At 43.5% G+C, this 23,037-nt stretch overlaps 1 protein-coding gene across 11 annotated transcripts in view; it reads right to left on the bottom strand.

The window, feature by feature from the left end:
- DET1 (DET1 partner of COP1 E3 ubiquitin ligase) overlaps nt 1–23,037 on the bottom strand; it is a 59,590-nt gene that overhangs the window by 21,288 nt on the left and 15,265 nt on the right. For 5 of the 11 annotated variants that reach the window (XM_033414178.2, XM_004284356.3, XM_049707025.1 and 2 more), the window contains 2 exons: nt 17,473–17,664; nt 13,583–14,248 (listed from right to left, as the gene is read on the bottom strand). In XM_033414178.2, coding sequence (XP_033270069.1) covers nt 14,059–14,248; nt 17,473–17,664 — 382 coding nt within the window. In that variant the 3' untranslated portion in view covers nt 13,583–14,058. Of the gene's footprint in view, nt 1–13,582; nt 14,249–17,472; nt 17,665–20,476; nt 20,608–23,037 lie in introns of those variants that run through there. The other 6 variants (XM_049707021.1, XM_049707020.1, XM_049707022.1 and 3 more) reach the window with 3 other exon arrangements.

The raw sequence follows: 23,037 nt of genomic DNA, 5'->3' as shown, positions 1-23,037 counted from the left end.
CCTTGCATTGGGAGCTCGGAGTCTAAACCACTGCACCACCAGGGAAGTCCCAACTAGCTCTTTTTAGACCCCTGCATTCCCTCGGACCCTCCAGAAGGCACCCCGACAGCAGACCTCTCCTTTAACTCAAACAGAGCCTTCAACTCCATCTGTCTGCACTTGATAAGGAAAGCTAAAGAAGCACCTTTATAACCCTCTTCGGAAAGCGTCCTGTAATCTATGAGGACCTTCAGAATCTAGTGGAAAGGCCTGCACGCTAATTCTGGCTCTGTCAGTGACTCCCTTATTCTTGTTCTCTAGTTGGTTTCCTAGTCCATAACCTGGGAATCATGCTGCCTAATCCTCATTACTCCAGCGGCAGAATCCCACTAATTGTATGCTGTTTCCAGATGTGAACTGGATTTAGAAAACACAGTTTTATACTAAAATATCAGTATTTGGGGGCCACTGCCCTAGGAAAGGGTCTCTCCATGTACCCCTCCTGTCCAGTGGAGTAGGAAGTCTGCCACGGGTGGGCCAACTGGCAGAGCCTCAGCTATGAGGCCCCTGTAGGGGGAGCTGGTCTTTGCTCCCTATTAGAACTCAGAAAATATAGAATCCCACAAACGCAGAAAGAGGTTCCAATGCTGGGGGAAGCAAACAAATGACAATGGCACTCAATGGTCTGAAAAGCAGAACTGCGGGGGACAGCCCACGAAAGGCAAGGTAAGGGTGAATGGAGGCCTCGAACCTGAAACTGTTGGGCGTTTCTGAATTGCATGGCCTCTGACTCGGTGATGCCCCACCACAGTGATGCTGCAGCGCATGACTGCCTTCCGTCCTGGGATCCCTGCAGCACCAGGTGGCCCGAGCCCAGTCTCTCTGTTCTATTTTCTAGAGAAGGTGTGCAGAGGACATGCTCTTCCCCGGCCTTCCTCCACACCCACCCGAGCAGGCGTCCTGCTGTGTTGTGCCTCGCACAAAAGAAAACACATACCTGGTAGGTGTCTGCAGGCTGAGACGAGCTGGCCTTTGCCTGAGCAGTGGGGGAACTGGGAGGGGGTGGCTTCCTATTTTCACTTCCTCCATAAGCAGCAGCTGGAAGGGAAGCCAGAACTGAGGGCTGCCATCCCCCACGGCCTCTCTAGAAACGGAAAAGCTAGTCCTTTCTCACCACGGGTAGAATGATTTGAAAATGCCAGATTAACCCTTCAAACACTCACTTGCGCCCACCCAAACCTGGGGAGAGGGTGTGTGCTCCCTGGGAGAGGGGCTGCCTAGCCTGGCACTTGACGAGCACTTTCTGCCATGGGTACTGGGCACCAACTACACAGCAAAGGGGGCCCAGATGTGCAGTCTCTAATTTCATCCTCACAACAACCCTCGAAAGTCAGTATTATCATGCCTTTTTATATGTGAGAAAACGGGCTCAGAGAGGCGACGCTCTAGCGTCATAGACTGAGAAGGTGTGGAATGAGAATTCTAGAGACCAAAGTCCCAGCCACTCACTGGACTCCCTCCCGCAGGGAGTGGTCAATGCCTCTGGCTGGGGTCCACTTCTCTTCCATTTCCCCTCCTCTCCCCTCTTCTCACCAGGCTAACCCCTCTCATCCTTCAGAATTCAGCTTAGGCCACAGCTCTGCCAGAAGCCTTCCTGGACCCCACCAGCCTAGGTCAGGTGCCCAGGTGTCTGCTCCCCTGGCTCCTATGCACCCATCTCTCACCTGTTCTCAGTGAATCCTCACCTGCTCTCAGAGCTTCTTTCTCTGCCTCCCCATCTGGTCTGTCAACTCAGGTCTGCAAAGACCATGGCTTACTGTCCTTTCAGCCCAGTGCCTAGCTCAGGCTGCGATGCTCAGAAGCTCAAGAAATGTTTGTGAAAAGAATTAATGAGTAAATACAAGAGGACCCCTGCAGAAGCAGCCTCCCTCACACTGCTGAGGATACAGAAGGGTGCAGGGGTCACACAGCAAACAAGCCAATGGATCGGTGAGGTGGGTTATGCAAGCCGGAGGCACACTCGCCCAGTCTAAGACGGCACCAACCGTGGGACTGCGGGCCTCCTGACGGCAATGTGAAAATGCAGGATATTTTATACACCTTCAAATCTGTAAAAACACCACTTACACCTAAAAGGCATGTCACTGAGCAGCATCTCATCTCAAAGCGTCCAGTTTGCAGCCTCTGCAGAAGCATTTGGGAAGAACTGGGGCCCAGAGTCTGGTTCCTGAGTAGCCGTCTCTCACACCCCTTAAGGAGTGGCAAGTTCAGATTCGGGGCTGTGGCTGCTGCTGACATCTCTGTCCCCACTCCCCTTTCCAAAGCCCCTGGAAACCCAGAGCAGTTGGAGCCACCAGGAACGAGGCTTTCCTTTTCCCCTTGCCTGGGACAGGGTGCCCCCAGGGCCTCCAACACCCACCAAGTCCTTCCTGAAAGGTAGGCTCCGCCTACTGTGGGGCAAGATCTCTCTCTTCCCCTAAAGTCTCCCAGCTGCACTTCACAACCCCAGCAGACTTTTTTGGACCATGTTGCTCTGTCTGTATTATAGCTGGTGACATTCTTTCTGCTCTCATCATGAACTTGAAGGAGCGGGGTGGAGTAGGCAGGTCAGGAGCTTTAGCACCATATCTGGCTTTGCAGGAATAACAGGTTCAGATCACTCACTTCCCCTGGAGAGCCAGCCCTAGACCCAGGGACCACCCCCGCTCACCCCCACCCCAGGCTGTGACAGCAGGTGGGCCGGCCACCCACCTTGTCTGGAGAGAAGCAATCAGATGTGAGTGCTGCATGTTGCTAGGGAGCAACTGGTAACAGCTGGCTGAGAAATAAGTCGTGTCCTTCGGAAAGCATGTTCTTGGCCTCTAATTAAATGCTGCTGCAGCGTCTCTTCCTTCAGGGAGCTATAGAAATGTGCCGAATCAATGCAGGCAGGAGCAGGCTGGGAGCAGCAGGTTCACAAGCCTGTTAAGGCCCCTCCTGTCAGTGCAGAGGAAAGGCTCAGGGGACAGGAGTGAAATTGCTAAACCTCCAGGAGGTTGGTAAAGTAAAGAAAATCCTGGCCTCAGACTACTCAGCTCAACTAAGCCCACAGAGTGGCTACCTAATACCACTTCTGCTGTTACAGGTGAATTCATTGGTTAAACACTTTTAAAAGCTCATTAAATCCTACTTCTGGGTATATATCCAAAAGAATTGAAAGCAAGATCTCAAAGAGATTATTTGTGCACTTACATTCATAGAAGCATGATTCACAATAGCCAAGAGGTGGGAGCAACCCAAGTGTCCAGCAATGATGGATGAATGGATAAACAAAATGTATAATACTATATACATATAATGGAATATTATCCAGCCTTTATAAAGGAAGGAAATTCTGACACATGCCACAGCATGGATGAACCTTGAGGACATTGTGCTAAGTGAAATAAGCCAGACACAAAAAAACAAATACTGTATAATTCTACTTATACGAGGTAACTAAAGTAATCAAATTCATAGAGACAGAAGGTAGAATGGTGGTTACCAGGAGCTGGGGTGAGGGGGAAATGGGGAATTATTGTTTAATGGGTATAGAAGTTTCAGTTTTGCAAGTTGAAAAAGTTGTAGAGTTTCAGTTTTGCAAAATGAAAATGTGTAGTGGGCTTCCCTGGTGGTGCAGTGGTTAAGAATCTGCCTGCCAATGCAGGGGACACGGGTTTGAGCCCTGGTCCGGGAAGATCCCACATGCCGCGGAGCAACTAAGCCCGTGCCCCACAACTACTGAGCCTGCGCTCTAGAGCCCGCGAGCCACAACTACTGAGCCTGCGTGCCACAACTACTGAAGCCTGTGCGCCTAGAGCCCATGCTCCACAAGAGAAGCCATCGCAATGAGAAGCCCGCACACCGCAACAAAGATTAGCCCCCGCTCGCCATAACTAGAGAAATCCCATGCACAGCAACAAAGACCCAGTGCAGCCAAAAATAAATAATAAATAAATTTTTAAAAATGTTGTAGAGATAAGCTGTACAACAATGTGAATGTACTTAACACTACTCGACTGTACACTCAGAAATAGTTAAGATGGTAAATTTCATGTCGCGTGTTTTTTACCAGTTACAAATTAAGAAAAAACTCATTAAAAAATTTTAAGTAATACATGTTTACAGTAAAAGAATCATAAAGATAAAGGAGATAAGGTAAAAATTAAATATCCACCTTCCCTCACCCCCAGGCCCACTCTCCACAGAGAATCATCATTAACAACATCTTCTGTGGGCCTTCAAAAATGTTTTACTGCTCTAAGAGCATGTATGTATTTATGTCTTTATTGATTTCAATTTCATTTCAGATTTTAGTCGTTTTTCTTTTTTATAAAAAATAGCATCACACTAAACACACTTGTTCAATTAATATATCTCAGAGAGCTTTCCAAATCAATATGTATGGATCTGTTTCATTATTTTTGACAGGTGTATCAGACCCCATTTTAGGGACATTTCATAATTTATTTAGTCTATCTCTACTGATGCACATTTAGTAGTTTCCACTTTTTCATAATAAAAAAGTTGCAATGAAAAGCCTTAGGCATATACCTTGGTCACATATGCACACGTTTTGGCTTACTAACACAGAATTTAACTGGGCTAAAAGATATGCACATTTATTAAGACACTACTCTTTGTCTTTCAAGAAATCCGAATCAACTTTCTCTCCCACTAACAGTGGGTGAGAGCACCCTACCTTCTTGACAATACTGAGTCATCAAACATTTTTAACCTTTGCTAATCTGATGGGTGAAAAATAAATATTATAAGCATTTTTCATACAGTTGATCACGTGTATTTATTTTTTCTGTGAACACCCTGATAATATTCTGTGCCCATCTTTTCTTTGGGATTGTTCATCTGTTTATTATATATTTTTTAAATGTTTTAAGCTAAGGAAATTAATCCTTTGATAAATGGATTGTCATTTGCATTGGATTTTGTTTTGATATTTTTTGCCAAGTTTTCATTTGTATGTATTCAATTTTATGGAGGTTTTTTTTCCCCTTCTTAAAAGGGGCTTACTCACTGCAAAATTATAAACAGAAATCTAGAAGACAATGGCACCTCAGCAATTATAGGCCCATTTTGTGTACCTTATCTTTCTCCGACCTTGGCACTTGCTGCCTGCCCCTCCCTGAATCTTCTCTTCAGGAGACTCATAGAAATGTTCCTTCTCCAACTTTCTCCATTAAGTCTTTTTTATGAAACTTGCCATCTTTCTAACAAAATGTTTTCCAGTCTTCCAAAAGTCATCTCCCTACTTGATAACCAGGAAAATCCCCTCTCCCTCTAGGATTTTGAGTAGATGTATTCCGGTTATGAATCCCTGTGTCTTCTGCTTCACCTCATCAGATAAGGTTTTTTTTTTCAATGTCTCCACAGTTTGTAATGTGAAAACATATGCATTTTTTCATTTTCTCAATAAAAATGATACAGACTTGTTTTTTCAAAAGGAATCTCCATCAAGATTCTAACATGCCCACTACTTCAACTTTTACCCTAACTTACACTGAGTTGAGAACCACTTTTCAGATAAACTTTATTTTTAAAAAAACATAAATAAAATGACATTTAAAGTTTAAAAATTGACTTGGAAAAACAATCTAGAAGCAATTTATTTTGAGTAACACATTCCTCCATAAGGACATATTTCAAACCTCATAACGCCCAACAAAAGCTGTTGAGGGAAGCCTGAAAATTACCCTTTACTTCTTTGTTCCTCTGTTCAGAATATTTCCATCCTTCCATTCTTTTTTTTCCTTTTCTTTTAGTAGAAATATAGACCCCTCTCTATTCTCTCAACAATTTACTAAGGATAAGAGACAGCCTCTTCTTCTAATCTTGGAAAGTTAAGTACTAAGCTTGGAAAAGAAAGGGTAGTTGAAGACCAGGCAATCTCCAGTCTCAGGAAGCCGAATGGGACCAGCCAGGAAACCCACTTCTGCTATTAGAGTTACTGTGTACTACTTACTGCCAGGCGGCAGTTTCAAACAGCTCTCCTGGGGCACTGTAACGCTGCCTGCAGGGGACAGAACTTCATCATCAGAGAGTTAATGAAACAAGGAGAAACAGTGGACTCCCACAAAAAAGCAGTCCACCACTCAGTTTTTCCATCCTAACTCCACACACTCAGAGACTGGTTACCTGGTCACTTTACTGATGGTGGGATGGGTGAGCCGGGGAGAGGGCAAGACACCTCTTTCTTTCAAAGAGAAGGAGATCGGTATCTGAAGACATTACCAGACTAGAAACTCAAAGGTTGGAACTATGACTTATACAATCTTATATTCCTAGTTCCTGGCATTTAGTAGGTCCTCCATAAGTGTTTAATAAATGAATGAAATAAGCCAACCAGGGTTTTTCATGAGGCTGCAGTCACCTGTAGGCTTGACTGGGGTTGGAGGATCTGCTTCTAAAAAGTCACACGCACATTTTGAGTGAGGAAGGAGCCTCATTTCCTTGCCAAGTGGGCCTCTCCAGGAGGTTATATGCGTGTCCTCATGATATGGCAGCTGGTTCCCCCAGAGCGAGTGATTCAAGAGGGGCAAGGTAGATGCAAAAGCCAAGCCTTGAAATGCCTTTTATAACAGAGCCTTGAAAGTGACACACCACCACTTCTGCTGTTTACTGCTCACACAGACCAATCCAAATACAATGCTGGGAGGGGACTACACACGAGCATGAATCTAGGAGATGAGATAACTGTGGGCCATCTTGGAGGCTGGTTACCACAATGTATCACTAACAAAAAGAACCCAGATAATTCAACCATGGCAATGTTTTTTATTACTTGCAATTACTATTTTGTACAGTATGAACCATGCCTTTTATTTTCTGATGTTTTGACATCTTGGGGCCTTGCTGACCCTGTAGGGAATGCCCCTCCCAGGGTTAGCTAATTCCTAGGGTTAGCAAACAACCTTTCTGGGAGTGTGCCTTTCATTACACACCAATCCAGAGTCAGTACCTAACCAGCTCCTTTATGGCATTATCCAGCTGCCCTAATCACCCAGGGCCTGATATGAGACAACTAGTGACAGCCCTTTGTCCAAGAGCCCACCAAAATTATTCAAATTAGCCAATCCCAAGCCTATTCACTCTGACTCGCCTGTTCCTTCTTGTAAAAACCACCCTAGAGGCTCTTGCACACATTTTCCCCTCACTCTCTCTGACTCCTGATTGACCCGGGTGCTTCCCTATGCCATGCTTCCTATTTCTAGTGACTTCTGAGTATAACAAACTTCCCTCATGACAGTCATCTCCATGTCTGTGTGTCTTACCATAACTGATTAAAACAAATCTCGATACTCTTAAAATGTATACCTATTCAAAGAGCATTTTAGACCTTTTTTAGATTGGAGGCATCCAAGCCATGATGAAGAATACCTAGCTTCATCAGCGCTTCCTATTTGACCTCATGTCTAATTTCATTTTCTTCCTATATTGAATCACATATCCCTAGAAGCAAATCAGCTTCTGCTCAAAGTCAGCATGAAGTTTCTGACAAATTGGTTCACACCTTAATGATTAGTCCTGTGATCTGCATGAAATGGTCACACTAGACCTCTCACTACATTAAGAAATTCTTCCATTTATTCCAAAGGATGGAACAGTTTCCCCTTCATTCATTTACCTTGGTTGGTGTTTGATAGGCAAACCTTTCACACCAATCTCAGCATGTCAGTAAAATTTCAATTACTAGTGTGGATCTTTCTTTCTTTAGTTCTAAGCAGCACTTAGTTGCTGCTTTGCAAAAAATACAGCCTCACGTTCATTCCTCCAATGGCAAACCTTTGCTTCACTAACACCGAACCCCACTGCTTTGCTTCTGTACCTTTCTGAGTACAAAATAACCTTTCATTGTAATATCAAATCACAGTGCATTCTTTTGGAAGACATCTTACACAGCACATACATTTAACATATGTGGCATCAATAATGCGTATTACTTGACAGAAGTGATGACAATATGAAGAGCATGCTCAACGTGCACATGCACAGGTGGTGACAGCAGTGACGTCACAACTGCTGCCTGGCTGACACTCACAAGATGCCAATTAGATACACTCCTATTTTGAAAAATGTATCCCAGAACTGATGCAGTGAGGTAAATACCTTCCCATGTAAGGTGCTTAGCAGAGCTTCTGGTCCATGGTAAGCCCTTACTAAATGCGAACGATCAAAAACAACAACAGGGCTTCCCTGCTGGCGCAGTAGTTGAGAATCCGCCTGCCGATGTAGGGGACATGGGTTCGTGCCCTGGTCCGGGAGGATCCCACACGCCGCGGAGTGGCTAGGCCCATGAGCCATGGCCACTGGGCCTGCGCATCCGGAGCCTGTGCTCTGCAACGGGAGAGGTCACAACAGTGAGAGGCCTGCGTACCACAAAAAACAACAACAACAACAACAAACTCGTGGCAAATGAAGCTCCCTCTGTCCAATGTGTCTGGCTGCAAAGAGGGTTAGGGATGTTCTGATCTTCTCAGACCTGGGTAAGTGGAGACAGAGGTAATGCCACCAGTCTCCTGTGGGTGATCAGGGCTGGACCTGGAGAAGGGCAAGCTCTTGTTGCTTGGTCACCAAGGAAAGGAGGAGTGTTTAGTTAATGCTCATTTAGTGCTCGCATCAACCCTGCAAATGAGAAATTATCCCCATTTTAGAGGAGGATAAACTGAGACTTCGGTCAAGTTCTTATTATCAACCCTAGGGCTACAAAGCTAGTAGCACAGCCCTCATTTGCAAGCCCGATCTGTTCTCATAATTCTATCAGAGCATGCTCTGTAAAGAATCTGAGTCTGGGACTTCCCTGGCGGTCTAGTGGTTAAGACTTCACCTTCCAACGCAGGGGGTGCAGGTTCGATCCCTGGTCTGGGAACTAAGATTCCCACATGCCCCGTGGCCAAAAAACCTAAACATAAAACAGAGGCAATATTGTAACAAATTCAATAAAGACTAAAAATGGTCCACATCAAAAAAATCTTAAAAAAAGAATCTGAGTCCTACTATGCATCTCTCTGCTTCCTACATTGTTTCTGCCTCTGATAATCAAATGCTGTACGATGGAGAGAGCCTTCAGAATTTTTTTTTTTTAAACAACAGAGGGTTATAGCTATAAAGGGTATACACTGAGCAGATTAATGTTGTAAACAAAATTACCCCCAGAACATCAAAACCACTTAATACGCTCCATTGCTTTGGAAGCACACACTGCAGAGAACCATTATGCTGATTACCAATAATTATAATCTACTCATTAAGAAAAGTCCCTAAGGGCTTCTACAAAGGAACACTTCATGGCTGACATGGAGTTACTCTGTGTACTTGAAAATAATGAAGCTACCGTTCTTTTAAAAATTATCTAATTTAGGCTTTTCACTGATATATGTGCTTCTCTGTAAGGACTCTAAATGAAAGAGGTTCTGCTAAATTTAAATGGACGTTTTCTCTCAAAGGTCCAGAGCAGCTTCAAACTGACTGTTGACATGCCAGCTCCCTGCCGAGTAGGGCTGAGAGGACAGAGGTATTTAATCTGAAAGGTATATCCCCTGAAGTCTCTGCTTTTCTTCAACATTTTGGTTTCAAAGAACTTGTTTCTCCAAAGATTCTCGAGATTTATTGTTTGAACATTTGTGGAGAGAAGACACTAGGATTTACTTAAAGCAGCTTTAAATCCTTTAGAAACAAAGTTAATGTAAACACATAGGGGTTGAGAACTAATTATGGGTCAAGTACTCAGTGGGCTGAGTGCTTTACCTCCCATTTTAACTATAATCCTTTTAGGTACAAGAAACAGCCAGGCCAGCTCAGGGATGCCTGCACAGGAGAGCCAGAAATCTTACAGAAATCCAAGACTAGGAATCATAATTGGGCCTCACGGACACTGGAACTGAATCTAGGAAGGTCCCCAGACAGCAGGAATTTCATGACTCTTTCCACAGGCGACCTGCCTTTCTCTTTGCATCTATTAATTTGCTTTCAACTGCAAGAAACAGAAAATCTAATTCAAAGTGGCCTAAATAGTAAGGAAATTTACTGCCTCACCAAACTGGAAATCCAGATGTAGGGTGGGTTTCAGGGTTGGGTCTGAATCAGCCAACTGTGTCATCTATGATTCCGGTTCTTTCCTCTTCATTTTCCCATCCAGAAGGCCAGCTTCATCCTAAGGCTGATTCTTACTGAATATGATCATAGGGTGTTGCATGGTGAGAATATGGGCTACATGTTTCCTCACTAACATATTCTAAAGAGAAATGTTTCCCCAGAAGCCCCAGAAACCTTTATCTCATGGTATCATTGACCTGAACTGAGTCACATGATATTCCTAAACTAACCCCTTATGCTGACTGGTCTTAGTCTAGTTCTAGTCACTAGCAAGGAGTATGGGACTACCATGATTGGTTTAGACTGCTCAGGGCACACCCCTAGAGTGAAGTCATATATGTGGGGGATGGAAAAAAGAAAAACTGAGAATAATTCCTAAGTTTTTGCCTCTAGTAAATGGGTAGACACTGAAGTCATTTGGGAAATCTTGGAGGAAAAACAGGTTGGAGGTGGAGGTGAGAATCAAGAGCATTGCTCTGAATATGCTAGTTCTGAAATGCCTGTTAGATCTCCAAATGAAGAGGCCACATAAACCATGGGATATATGAATTTGGTGTTCAAGGAAGGGGTCAGGGCCAGAATTATCATTTTGAGAATCATCAGCTTATACCTAGAATTTAAAACCATGGAATGGATGAAATCAACTTAAGAAAGAATATATAGAGAAAAAGAGGTGAGGATCCAAAGCCAAGGGCTGGGCACTGCAACATCTAAAGATAGAGCAGAGAAGCAGCCTGCAAGCAGGACCAAGAAGCAACAATTAAGGACTTCCCTGGTGGCGCAGAGGTTAAGAATCCACCTGCCAGTGCAAGGGACACGGGTTTGAGCCCTGGTCCGGGAAGATCCCACATGCCACAGAGCAACTAAGCCCGTGCACCACAACTACTGAGCCCGCAAGCCACAACTACTGAAGCCCGCGTGCCTAGAGCCCGTGCTCTGCAACGAGAGAAACCGCCGCAGTGAGAAACCTGCCACACTACAACAAAGAGTAGCCCCTGCTCACCGCAACTAGAGAAAGCCCACGCATAGCAACAAAGACCCAATGCAACCAAAAATAAATAAAAATTTAAAAAACAAAAAAAGAAGCAACAATTAGTAAGACAGGAAGAAAACCAAAAATACGTACTATCCTAGAAACCAAGTGTTTCTTGATATACAGAGAAATCAATTATGCCTAATGTCAGGAGGCTTCCTAAGAGAGGGACAAGAGGTGAGCACTGTATTAGCGACATGGAATCACTGGTGACTCAGACAAGGGCAGCTTCAGTGGAGTAATGGGGACAGAAATCTATCGGAGTGGGTTGAGGAAAAAAGTGGGGAAGTGAAAACATGTACAACTCTTCTGAGAAGTTTTTCTGTGAAGGTCCCAGAGAAATGAGCAGTAACTAAAGGGGGAAATGGGGCCAAAGCAGGAGTTTTTAAAGAAGAAACATCCTCGAACATATCTTTATGTTAATGGGAATGACCTAACAAGAGAAAGATGGAGGAGAGAGAAAATAATTGCAAGAGCAAAGACCTTGAGAAGTCAAAAGGAGACAGGATTCAGTGAGGAGGTGGAGGGGTTGGCCTTTTATAGTAGCAGGGCTATTTCATTCAGGAGGAAAGGCAGAGAATGGGCATAGGGGCAAGTCACATGGTTGACATGGTAAAGGAAAGATAAGGAATCCCCACTTGATCGTTTCTATTTCTGCCATGAAGTAGGTGGCAAGGTGATCAGTGAGAAATCAAAGGAGGGGCTTTAAAGAGAAATGAAGACGTGAAACGAAGAAATGAAAACAGCAATTTCAGGGAGTGGGAAATTACACAAGAAAAGTATATGAGGATTGCTCAGCAGTTAGAGGTGATGAAAAGATCTAAGATATGACCAAGGGAATGCATGACTAAGGTGGAGGGAAGTGTAAATTAAGCCTCAGAAAGGCTAGGAAATTGGCCCACTGGTCACACAGCTAATGAGCAGAAGAGCCAGGATTCACAGTGAGGCCCGAGTAACTCTACACTCTGTGCTCTTTCTGCTCTGCCAAGTCTTCAGGTACAATCACGCAACCTGGTATAAAGAAAAAGCTACAGGTAAAGGGCTTCTACCAAGAAAGGTTCACTCAGCTCCACAAACATGTGACAGCTTTGGGACCCTGATTTCCTCATGACCTACACACAGAATCTGGGAGAATGCTTCAGTATTTCATCCATCCAGATGGCCAGTGATAGTGTTCAAGCTCTCCCTTTGGATTACCACTGACTTGTCTGGCCTATCTCTACTCCCTCCAAGCCACCTTCCAGACCGCTGAAAACTATCTTTGTGAAATTCATACTACGCCTTCCATTGCATAACACCCTAGCACCATGCACAAGGTTCCTCTTAGTGACTCAGTCCTGTTGCCCTAGGCCCCCCACACATCTTGTGCTGTAGCCATTAGATTATTCACCGTTTCACAACCGTGACAGCCCTACTGATGCTTCCATGCCATTGCACATGCTGGATCTCTCCCTGAAATGTCCTCTGCCCTGGTTCACATGACAGATTCCCATTTACCCAGTTTCAGTGTCCCTTCCCCAGTATAGCCTTCCTTCTCTGCCTCTCCTTCAGCCCCCTCCACTGTTCCCAGATATACACTAATGGGGCTTTTACCATTTTGCATTATAATTCTATTTGCCTATTTCTCTCCTCACCCTCAACATCTTGGCACAGCATCTACCTGACACACAGTAGGTGCTCAAATCTTATGTTGAATGCTGAATGAGAATTAATTTAGCTGTTCGAAGTTGAAGATTATGAAATAAGCTGAACTGGTTTTGGTGGGGCTCAGCATCTCATATCACATTTATTATGTTCCCAAGGGAAGTCAGGACCTAGACGGTAGAGGGATATAGGATCCAGCTGTCTGCATCCACGGCTCCTTTCCCAGCCTGCTCTGAAAGCTACCTTCAAAGTCAAAGGCTACTAAACAAGCTTACTACATAAATGGTGGGCACAGTATGAAGATGAAACATAAACATCCTGACAAGCCCTGTGGAGGAGGCTGAGAAAGTGACAGAAGGATGCTGACTGGTGGCTGGCAGGTGTTTGTAGGAGAGCAGTGATGGCTCAGCCATCCAGGAACAACCTGTCTGATCTCTTTAGGGACACCTGGAGCTTGCCAGCTCCCACTACCCAAATTACAGTAAGTGCTGCACAGTGTTTGTTTCTGCTGTGGCAGTGAAAACCGCTCACTCTTCCACCTGCACAACACAGATGGTGCAGATGGGAGCGTGCTTCCACACGAGGATGTGCAATTATGCCCAGTTCCTCCAGCTGTAACAATTACGAGGAGAACACCCGAGGGAAGGAAACAATCCCGGCAGATAGCTGTCTTCCACGCTAGCACACATCACTTATTCCTCCCAAGAGCAGCTGCTGGATCTATGGCCTCTAGTCCCTTTCACAGTCCTTCCTGGAACTCATGTATTTGAAAAACATTTGGTGAGATCAGAACATAAGGCAGTCATTAAACAGGATATATTTAAGTAAGAAAATACCAAGGCTTTATTTTTTTTTTTCTTATAAAGACAGCCCTGCTATTGGCTAAGTGGAAAGATGTACACACTTCTCATGAGTAAACAAGATTTACCTGCTTCAGGCTGCATACCATAATGCCAAAGAAGTGACATGAAGGAGGCAGAGGTGTAATGCTCTCATCTTCATAGCAATAAAATGCAAAATAAAAAAAACTTAAACGGACTTAATTAATGCTGGGCATTCCCACAGGGAAAAGGTAAGAGGACTTTAAGTCGATCGGTAGTTGTACTGTGTATGACAAAAAAATTCCGTCAGGCTGAGCCACCTGGCTCTCCCCATCTGAGGTATACAGTCTGGAACCGACAAGGCTGAGAGTCAGGAGCTTCTGCTTTACAGTCCACTGAGATATGAAGGAGGCAGAGTCTTGGAAGACCGGATGACCCACTCTGGTGAGGCACCTACGTGCAGCAGTGTCGCATATGGAAGTTGACAACATACTCAGCGTTAGTCCTCTGCACAGAGATAGCAAAAGGCTCGAAAGGGTGGAAGGTGAAGGCAACAAGGCGTCGCACCGTGTGGTTGATGGGACGGCCCAGTAAGCCTGCCTGAATCTCAAACTTGAGCAGACCAGAGTCCCGGGCATAGAACCTAAACAGAACAAGAGAGAAGGAGAGGATGGGACAGATACTGACCACCGTCTTGAAACCTGAACAGCAGGAAAATGTGCCAACTCGTTATTTAACCTCACTGATGACATCTCCTCTAACAGCAGCCCCAGGTTATTGGAACTGCAAAATCACCTTTGTCTGATCAGCTCATTTTACGGGCAGGGTGATAATGAACTTCCCTGTGCTTTCCTGAGTCACTGGGTCATTTCTCTTTCCCAAGATGACCCTTAGTTACAGCCTTAACTACAGCCTCCCCTTTTCCAGTAGCTACCTGCCCAAGATTGCCTAGGCCAGGACTGGAAATGAAATGTGAGCCACATACATTATTTTAAATTTTCAGGTAGCCACATTAAACAAAGTAAAAGGTGAAATTAATTTTAATAATATTTTATTTAACCCCATATTGGTATCTAAAATATTATCATTTTAACCTATAATCAATATAAAAGATACTAAAAAAAATTTTTTATTGTACTAAGCCTTTGAAATCTGATGTGTGTTGACACTTGAGCACATCTCAACTTGGACTAGTCACATGTTAGTGATGTCAGTGCTCAACAGCTACATGAGGTTAGTAGCTACTATAGAACAGTGCAGGTCTAGGCCTGTATTTGAGTTTTTCACTTTTAAGAATAAATTCCTTTAGAAGGTTCTTCTTTTTCACACACAAATACAAAATACTAAGTAGTTTTTACTTTTTCATCTAACACAGTAAGAATAAAGATGCTTCCATCCATCCCAATACTTAAATAAATGCCTTTTTCCCACATGCAAAATAAGTGCCCTGTGAACTTGGGAACTAGAGATGATCAGCAGCGTTGGGGCTGAACTGGGGGAAGTTCTAGAAAATAAAGAGCTCTGAAATAAAGAGCTCTATAATTTCCCTTTTGGGAAGCAAATATATACTAGACGTAAAGATATTCATACCCCTTGACTCAACAATCCCATTTCTAAGAACTTGTATCCTCAGAATTTAATTTAAATGCAGTAAATAGTGACATGAATAAAGATGCCTACTACAGCATTAGCTCTAATGTAAAAATGCAGAGAGAATAATGCTCAGTAATAGGGGAATAGTTAAATCAATTATGGTACACCTACTTGATGGAATAATATGCCACCATTAGGACTGTAACTGTGAGGACTATGTAACAATATGGAAAAATGTTTATTAAATAAAAGCAGGCTACAAAGTATTATGCCAACCATGATTACAACTGTGTAAACGTAAACATGCATACTGGCAAAGACTAGAATGGAATATACAATAAGTGTTAGAGTAATGGCATTACCTCTACAAATGACTTTTATATCCCTACATTTCTCATTTTAAATTAAAAATAAAGAATTACAAGAAAAATCTTTTAAGTCAGGGTCAATGGCATTTCCAGATTTGTTTAATCTTTTCAAATCAGAAAGACAGGGAAGTAAAAAAGGAGAGAAATGTATCTCGTGCTTCGTGACAATATCAAATGAGGCCTATTATCTGCTTTCATGTGTGAAAAACACATTCACCTTACCCACATAGTCCCCAGCACACAAAGGGCTTATAATTTAAAGTGAGCTGTTTGAGCTCCTAAATCTAACTACCAGTTTACAGGAAATATGGGGGAATGAGAAAGGCAGTAAATACGCCAGAGATGCAATGAGCAAAATCTAGAATGTGGTGAATACTACCGGACGAACAACCTGGTTTCTTCAACTATTTCACTGCAAAGAAAGTAAGAGGGAAGCAGAACCCATAGAATAAAAAAGACTTAAGAGGATAGCAACCAAATACAACATACACACCTTGTTTAGATCCGGACTGGAACAAACTGTAAAAAGACTATGCACAAGACAATAGGGAAATGTGAAAACTCACCAGATATCGATGATCTTAATATATTTTTGTTAATTTTCATAAGATGGAATAATGGTATTAAGGTTGTATGTTTTTAAGTCCTTACCTTTTAGAAATTCATACTGAAATATTTACAAGTGAAATGCTATGACACCTGGGATGTGATGGTCCAGGGTGGCAGTTGGGAGGGGAGAAGTGGTGGTGGAAAGAGATGAAACAACACTGACCATGAAGTGATAACTGTTGAAGCAAGGTGATGGGTACAGGGAGGTTCATTATACTCTTCTACTTTAATATGTTTAAAAATTTCCATAGGGCTTCCCTGTGGCGCAGTGGTTGAGAGTCTGCCTGCCGATTCAGGGGACACGGGTTTGTGCCCCGGTCCAGGAAGATCCCACATGCCGTGGAGCGGCTGGGCCCGTGAGCCATGGCCACTGAGCCTGCACGTTCGGAGCCTGTGCTCCACAACGGGAGAGGCCACAATAGTGAGAGGCCCGCGTACCACAAAAAAAAAAAAATTTCCATAATAAAAAATTTTTTTAATTGGCTTTTGGAACCTGACTGCAATTTCTCAAAGGAAATATTACAAATGGTGATTAAGTGTTCAGAGTATGTTACACAAGCCTATTTAATACACAATGAAGCTGGATTATGAAATACTATCTACCACTATTTCTATGTGAAAAAGACCTTCCAAAATCCAGCTCAGGGCTCCAGGAACACACCTCCCTTGAAATGACCCCACTAGTGGCAGTGGTGCCAGTTCCTCTCCCTAGTACCTATTATAGCACACAGAACCACCCAAGCTCCCAGCACAGACAAGCGGGTCTGTGAATTGGACATACGTGAGGAAGGCATTGCTTACAGGAGATTAGTTTCAAGGTTCTAGCAATAATACAGTGATCTGCATTCCAAAATTCTTCCAAGTGAGGAAGCATGAGTTTCTCCAAAACCTGCCTGTTTCCCAAACCGTCTCTGCTATCGTTTCTATTAGGTAACATGAGAGGATAAAATAATTTGAGCTGGATAAAATTTAAGTCTCAATTATAAACACTATTAAGAAATGGTATTAGATTATTAAATTGAAAAGTATGGTTTCCTTCTCTGGATACCCTGAAAAGGGAACAACACTTATCTGAATTTGATGTTTTGATGAGAAGCAAAGAGCAGAACTAATTAATTTATGAGATTAGTGCCTGAATGATCAAAGTACCCACCACATTATAGAAATAGCCTACCCTCTGAATTCAACCCATGAGTACAAGTGGACAGAGTCACAGTGAAATGATGTTTAAGAAGTAGAGAAAGAGAAAGCAGACCACCTCCTCAGGCAGTGAGCAGCTGAAGCAGGGATGGTGTACCTGATAGGGTGATCTCCACAAGTCTTGGGCCGCTCCATGACTGACACCCACTTGTCATCGTAGCTGAAGAGAGACAAATCAAGGTAGGGGCTACCACTGTAAGACTGGGCGCTGATGGGGAGCTGACCCAGCAGCCGGCGTACTGCCTCCGTGTGCCCTCCATACTTGGCATTTACAATAGTGTCTTTAAACCTAAAATAAAGCACCAGTGAGGAAGGCTATGTTAGTGGCACACAAACTGCACTGGGTTTTAAATTGACAAACATATGTCTAAAAACAACTCATTCTGAAAACAAAATCTAGATATTGAATTCTGACACATCACAAATCTGCCTAGCTACAAATATTCTCAAAAAGCAAAAATAGAATGAGAAATTGGGAACATTAAGTTACTTTAGAAAAGTTAGCAAATATTCTACAAAAGTTAACAACAGTATGACTAATCTATGACAAATATTTCTACTCAAACTTATTTCCTCCAAATAGCAGCCTTAGACTACATTAAAAATGAGTTACACAGAGCAGAAAATCCTGAACAGACACAGCCTCTGACTCTTCTTGGGATCAGTTATAAGCCAACTTACATCAAACCTTTTGACAAATTACTCATTCTTTGTTTAAATAAAGTTTGGGAGCTTGCTACTTATACTTCTGCCAAAACTCCAGTATCTAGAAGAACAGTAACATGGATACAGAATCACCTATCTGACTTATCATTAATAATAACAATAGAGCAGTTATTTCTCACAATTATAATGAATACTAAATTTAATACCCTTTGACCAAGTATTTCTATTCTTCTGGAAATTTGTCCTAAGGAAGAAAAATCCCTGTGCACGTTCAATATAGCACTGTTTAGGACAATGAAAAATTGAGAGAAAAATTAAAAACCTAATAATAGAAAACCATAATTTTCAAAAATTATATGGTAAAAGAGGAACTGTTTATCATAATGGTAAGTAAAAGAAGTAGGCTACAATCTGTATATATAGTATGATCAAAAACACACACAGGGGCTTCCCTGGTGGCGCAGTGGTTGAGAGTCCGACTGCCGATGCAAGGGATACGGGTTCATGCCCCGGTCCAGGAAGATCCCACATGCCGCAGAGCGGTTAGGCCCGTGAGCCATGGCCGCTGAGCCTGCGCGTCCGGAGCCTGTGCTCCGCAACGGGAGAGGCCACAACAGTGAGAGGCCCGTATACCGCAAAAAACAAAAAACAAAAAACAAAAAAAACCACACACACAAATTTATGCCTTAAAAAAAAAACTGGTGGAAATACATCAAAATGGTAATAGTTGTGTTTGTGTAATGACATTTTAGATTTTTTTTAACCTTCTTTTTCACTTTCCTATAGTTCCTTAGAAAATATGTCAACTGTTTATCAGCTTGATTTTTCTTTTATTCTCTATATTGAAGCATATCATATAGTTTAACAATCAAGGGGAAAATAATTTTTTTAGTCCAGGGGAGAATATACGATATAACATCTCATCCCTGAAACTAATGGAATAAAAAACTTGAATGTTCAGGACTTCCTTGGTGGTGCAGGAATCCGCCTGCCAATTCAGGGGACACGGTTTCGAGCCCTGGTCTGGGAAGATCCCGCATGCTGCAGAGCAACTAAGCCTATGCGCCACAACTACCGAGCCTGCGCTCTAGAGCCCACGAGCCACAACTACTGAACCCACATGCCACAACTACTGAAGCCCGCGTGCCTAGAGCCCGTGCTCCGCAACAAGAGAAGCCACTGCAATGAGAAGCCCATGCACTGCAACGAAGAGTAGCCCCTGATCGCCGCAACTAGAGAAAGCCCACGCGCAGCAACAAAGACCCAATGCAGCAAACGATAAATAAATAAACAAACAAACTTGAATGTTCGTAACTTTGATGAGACCATAAAGATTGATTAGATGGGTTTTGATTTGTTTTCACTGCTAGCCTGCAGTGCTAGATGGACATTAACACTTCTCAGTTCCCCCAAAAGAAAGCCTAGTGTTAACACTGCTCTTCCATTATTTCTCTTGACAGTAATTTTCACAGCCTCAGTGTAAATCATAAAATTAAACCCTGGGCCACACAAAACTTATTTCTTTCCCTTTCATTTGAGCTGATATCAAAGATCCTGGGCTCTTTGGTTTCCAGCCCTTTGTCAGTGAAGATCTAGTACTCCAATACTGCCTGACTCACTGGCTTCAAAAGTTGGATTCGAATGATGGGGCTGGCCCACAGCTTCATGATAACCACAAATCAAAGCCTCCGTGACAATCCACGGGCTGAAGCAGCTCCTATTCCCTGGGAGCACCCACCACCTCTACTCTCCAGGCTCCCCAACAACTAAAAGATGAAGCAGTGGGCTTCCCTGGTGGCACAGTGGTTGAGAGTCCGCCTGCCGATGCAGGGGACACGGGTTCTTGCCCCGGTCCGGGAAGATCCCACATGCCGCGGAGTGGCTGGGCCCATGAGCCATGGCCGCTGAGCCTGTGCGTCTGGAGCCTGTGCTCCACAATGGGAGAGGCCACAACAGTGAGAGGCCCGCGTACCGCAAAAAAAAAAAAAAAAAGATGAAGCAGTCATCCCTCTGATGTCTTCACCTGATTAACTCCTAGCTCACTGTCACTGTCCAACTACGCCTCTCTTAATTCACGATTTCAAAATTCTCACAGATGATCCTTCCAACACCACGGCTTCCTAGGTCCTGGACTTCCCTTCTGCCTCAGCCACTCGTTCCAATGGTCATATCCTCAATCTCACTCTTACCAATGACTGCACCCCCCTGTAACAGGGTGCAGCACCACAGACTCCAACTATCTTCTCTCCTACTTTTCCAGCTAACTCCCTCTACTCATCCCAGCTTCAACATCCTTCAGACCCAATGGGACCTAAATTCCATTGACTCTACCAACTTTTTGCCATCCTATGCCTTCATCATGACCTCTTTTCCTTCCTTAGCCAGCTTAAATTTCACAATCATTAAAATCACAAAATTTATATCCATAAACTCACGTGGGCCCTTAATGCTGCAGGACACTCATGCTGCATTCCCACAGTCCAGCGAGTCTCCTACTCTCTTAGAAGACTATTTCATCCCCCTCCTCCATGTTCATCCTCACGTAATGGCACTGCCTTCTTTGTAACTGACAAGTAGAAGAAATGAGAAGAAAACTTTTTAAAGCTCCCATTAGCACATCTGTACCTATTTAACTGTATGTGCTGCCCTAGAAGGCTAATCCATCCACTTGGGCACTAGGTTCTATCCTCTGACCTCATATACTTAACCAATTCTGCCCCCACCCCAACTTTTCCTAACCCATCAGTTTCCTCCTATGTACAGATCAGTCCCATCTGCAAACAAACATGCCATTTTCCCCTCCCATTTAAAAAATAATATCAATAAAAGCAGAAACTTAACACCACTTGCCCCTCCAGCTAATGCACCATTTTTCAGCTCTCCTTTACAGTAAAACTCCTCAAAGCACTTCTTCCTACTGTCTCTTCTCCTCCCATTCTTTCTTAAACCCACCCCAAAGAGGCTTTCACGCCCACCATCTCACTGAAACGACTCTCATCAATGTCTCCAGTGATCTCCATGTTGATGACTCTAATTGCTGATTATCAGTCCTTACTGTACTTGACCTGTCAGGAGGATCTGACACTCCTTCCTCAGAGAAACTACTAGACCTCTCCACTTACAGAACTTCTGATCTTCTCGCCTAAACCTGCTCCACCCACAAGCTTCACCATCAGAGTTTAATGGTAACACTCTCTTAACAAGTTGACTGGGCCAAAAATGTTAGAATCATCTTTGACTTTGCTCTTTCACAGCCCATATCCCATCCTCCACTAATCTTCTGGGCTCTATCTTCAAAATACATTGAGAATACAATTACTTACCACCCTCAATGTTATCACCCTGATCCAAGCCACCATTATTCAACCAACAAATTATTACTGATAGCCTAGAATGGGCAAGGCACTCTTCTAGGTGCTTAGGATACTATAAATGAGCACAAAAGAACTTAAATCCTAGTGTCAGGAAACAAAAGGTAGCAATTTTATTTATTGGATCATTGTAATGGTCTACTAACTTCTACCCTATCCCCCTATGGTCTATTCTTATTTATTTATTTTGCGGTACGCGGGCCTCTCACTGTTGTGGCCTCTCCCGTTGCGGAGCACAGGCTCCAGACGCGCAGGCTCAGCGGCCGTGGCTCACGGGCCTAGCCGCTCCAAAACAGCAGCCAGAGTGATCCTGTTAAAACACATGTGAGACCACGTCACTCCTCTGCTCAAACACTACAAAATCTCATCTACACTTAAAGCCAAAGCCTTAGAATGGTCTTATGTGTCTGGTCCTGTCTCAGACCACATCTCTAACTACTCTGCCTCTTGCTTACTCCAGCCCGGCCACCCTGACCTCCCTGGTGTTCCTCAAACGCATGAGATCCACCTCTGGACCTTTAGATTTAATATTCCCTTTGCTTGGTATATTCTTCCCCCTGATATCCACATGGCTTTCTCCCTGACCTCCTTCAAAAGCTTTACTCAAATATCACCCTGTCGGTGAGGCCTATGCTAACAACCCCACTAGAACAGAACTGACAATCTCTTCCTAATACCCTCAAACCCATCAGATATTCTAATAATTTTAACATTTTATTGGATACATCCCTCTTGGAAACCTCCCCGTTCCTGCTTCCACCTAGTCCGACTGGTGGCCTGTCATCCTGGAACTTCCCTTTACCATCATCCTCAGAATTCTCTGTGCTTCTCTCCACTGTTAAGACTCTATTCCCTGTACCATTCTTTTATGGTTTACTAGGAAAAATACATATTCCAGAGGCTTCCATAGAAAAGGAACATGCAAGGTAATTTTTTGAGACCTTACGTGTCTGAAAATGTCTTTGTTACACCCTATTATTTGGATGTAGAATTGTAGTTTGGAAATCATTTTTTTCACAGAATTCTGAGGATATATAATTGTATTGGCTTCAAGCTTTCAGTATTATTATTAAGACTGATACCATTAATGACTTAATTTTTTTTTAAAGCTTATTTTTTTTTTGAGTCATCAGTTCTTTATTATTATTTTTTTTTCTTTTTGCAGTACGCGGGCCTCTCACTGTTGCAGCCTCTCCCGTTGCGGAGCACAGGCTCCGGACGCGCAGGCCCAGCGGCCATGGCCTACGGGCCCAGCCGCGCCGTGGCACGCGGGATCCTCCTGGACTGGGGCACAAACCCGTGTCCCCTGCATCGGCAGGCGGACTCTCAACCACTGCGCCACCAGGGAAGCCCTAATGACTTAATTTTTTATATATAAAATGTATGTGATCTTTCTGAAAGTTTTTATAATTTTCTCTTTATCCCCAGTGTTCTAAAATTTCATGATGATATGCCTCAGTATGGGTTTTTTATTTATTGACTGTACTGGTTACTTGATGGAGCCGTGATGTGCTAATAAGTTTAATAATTATTTCTCTGAAGGGAAAAAAGCCATGATTTGCAGTGCCTGCCAATTTCTGTGGTGTAAATCCTCCTGCTGTGGTCAATTTCAAGGTACCAAAGTG

The sequence above is a fragment of the Orcinus orca genome, chromosome 2 (genome assembly GCF_937001465.1).
Source record: "Orcinus orca chromosome 2, mOrcOrc1.1, whole genome shotgun sequence".
In the NCBI taxonomy this organism is placed as follows: Eukaryota; Metazoa; Chordata; class Mammalia; order Artiodactyla; family Delphinidae; genus Orcinus; species Orcinus orca.
The sequence above is the reverse complement of the archived record's forward strand: the minus strand, read 5'-3'. Positions and strand labels throughout refer to the sequence as shown.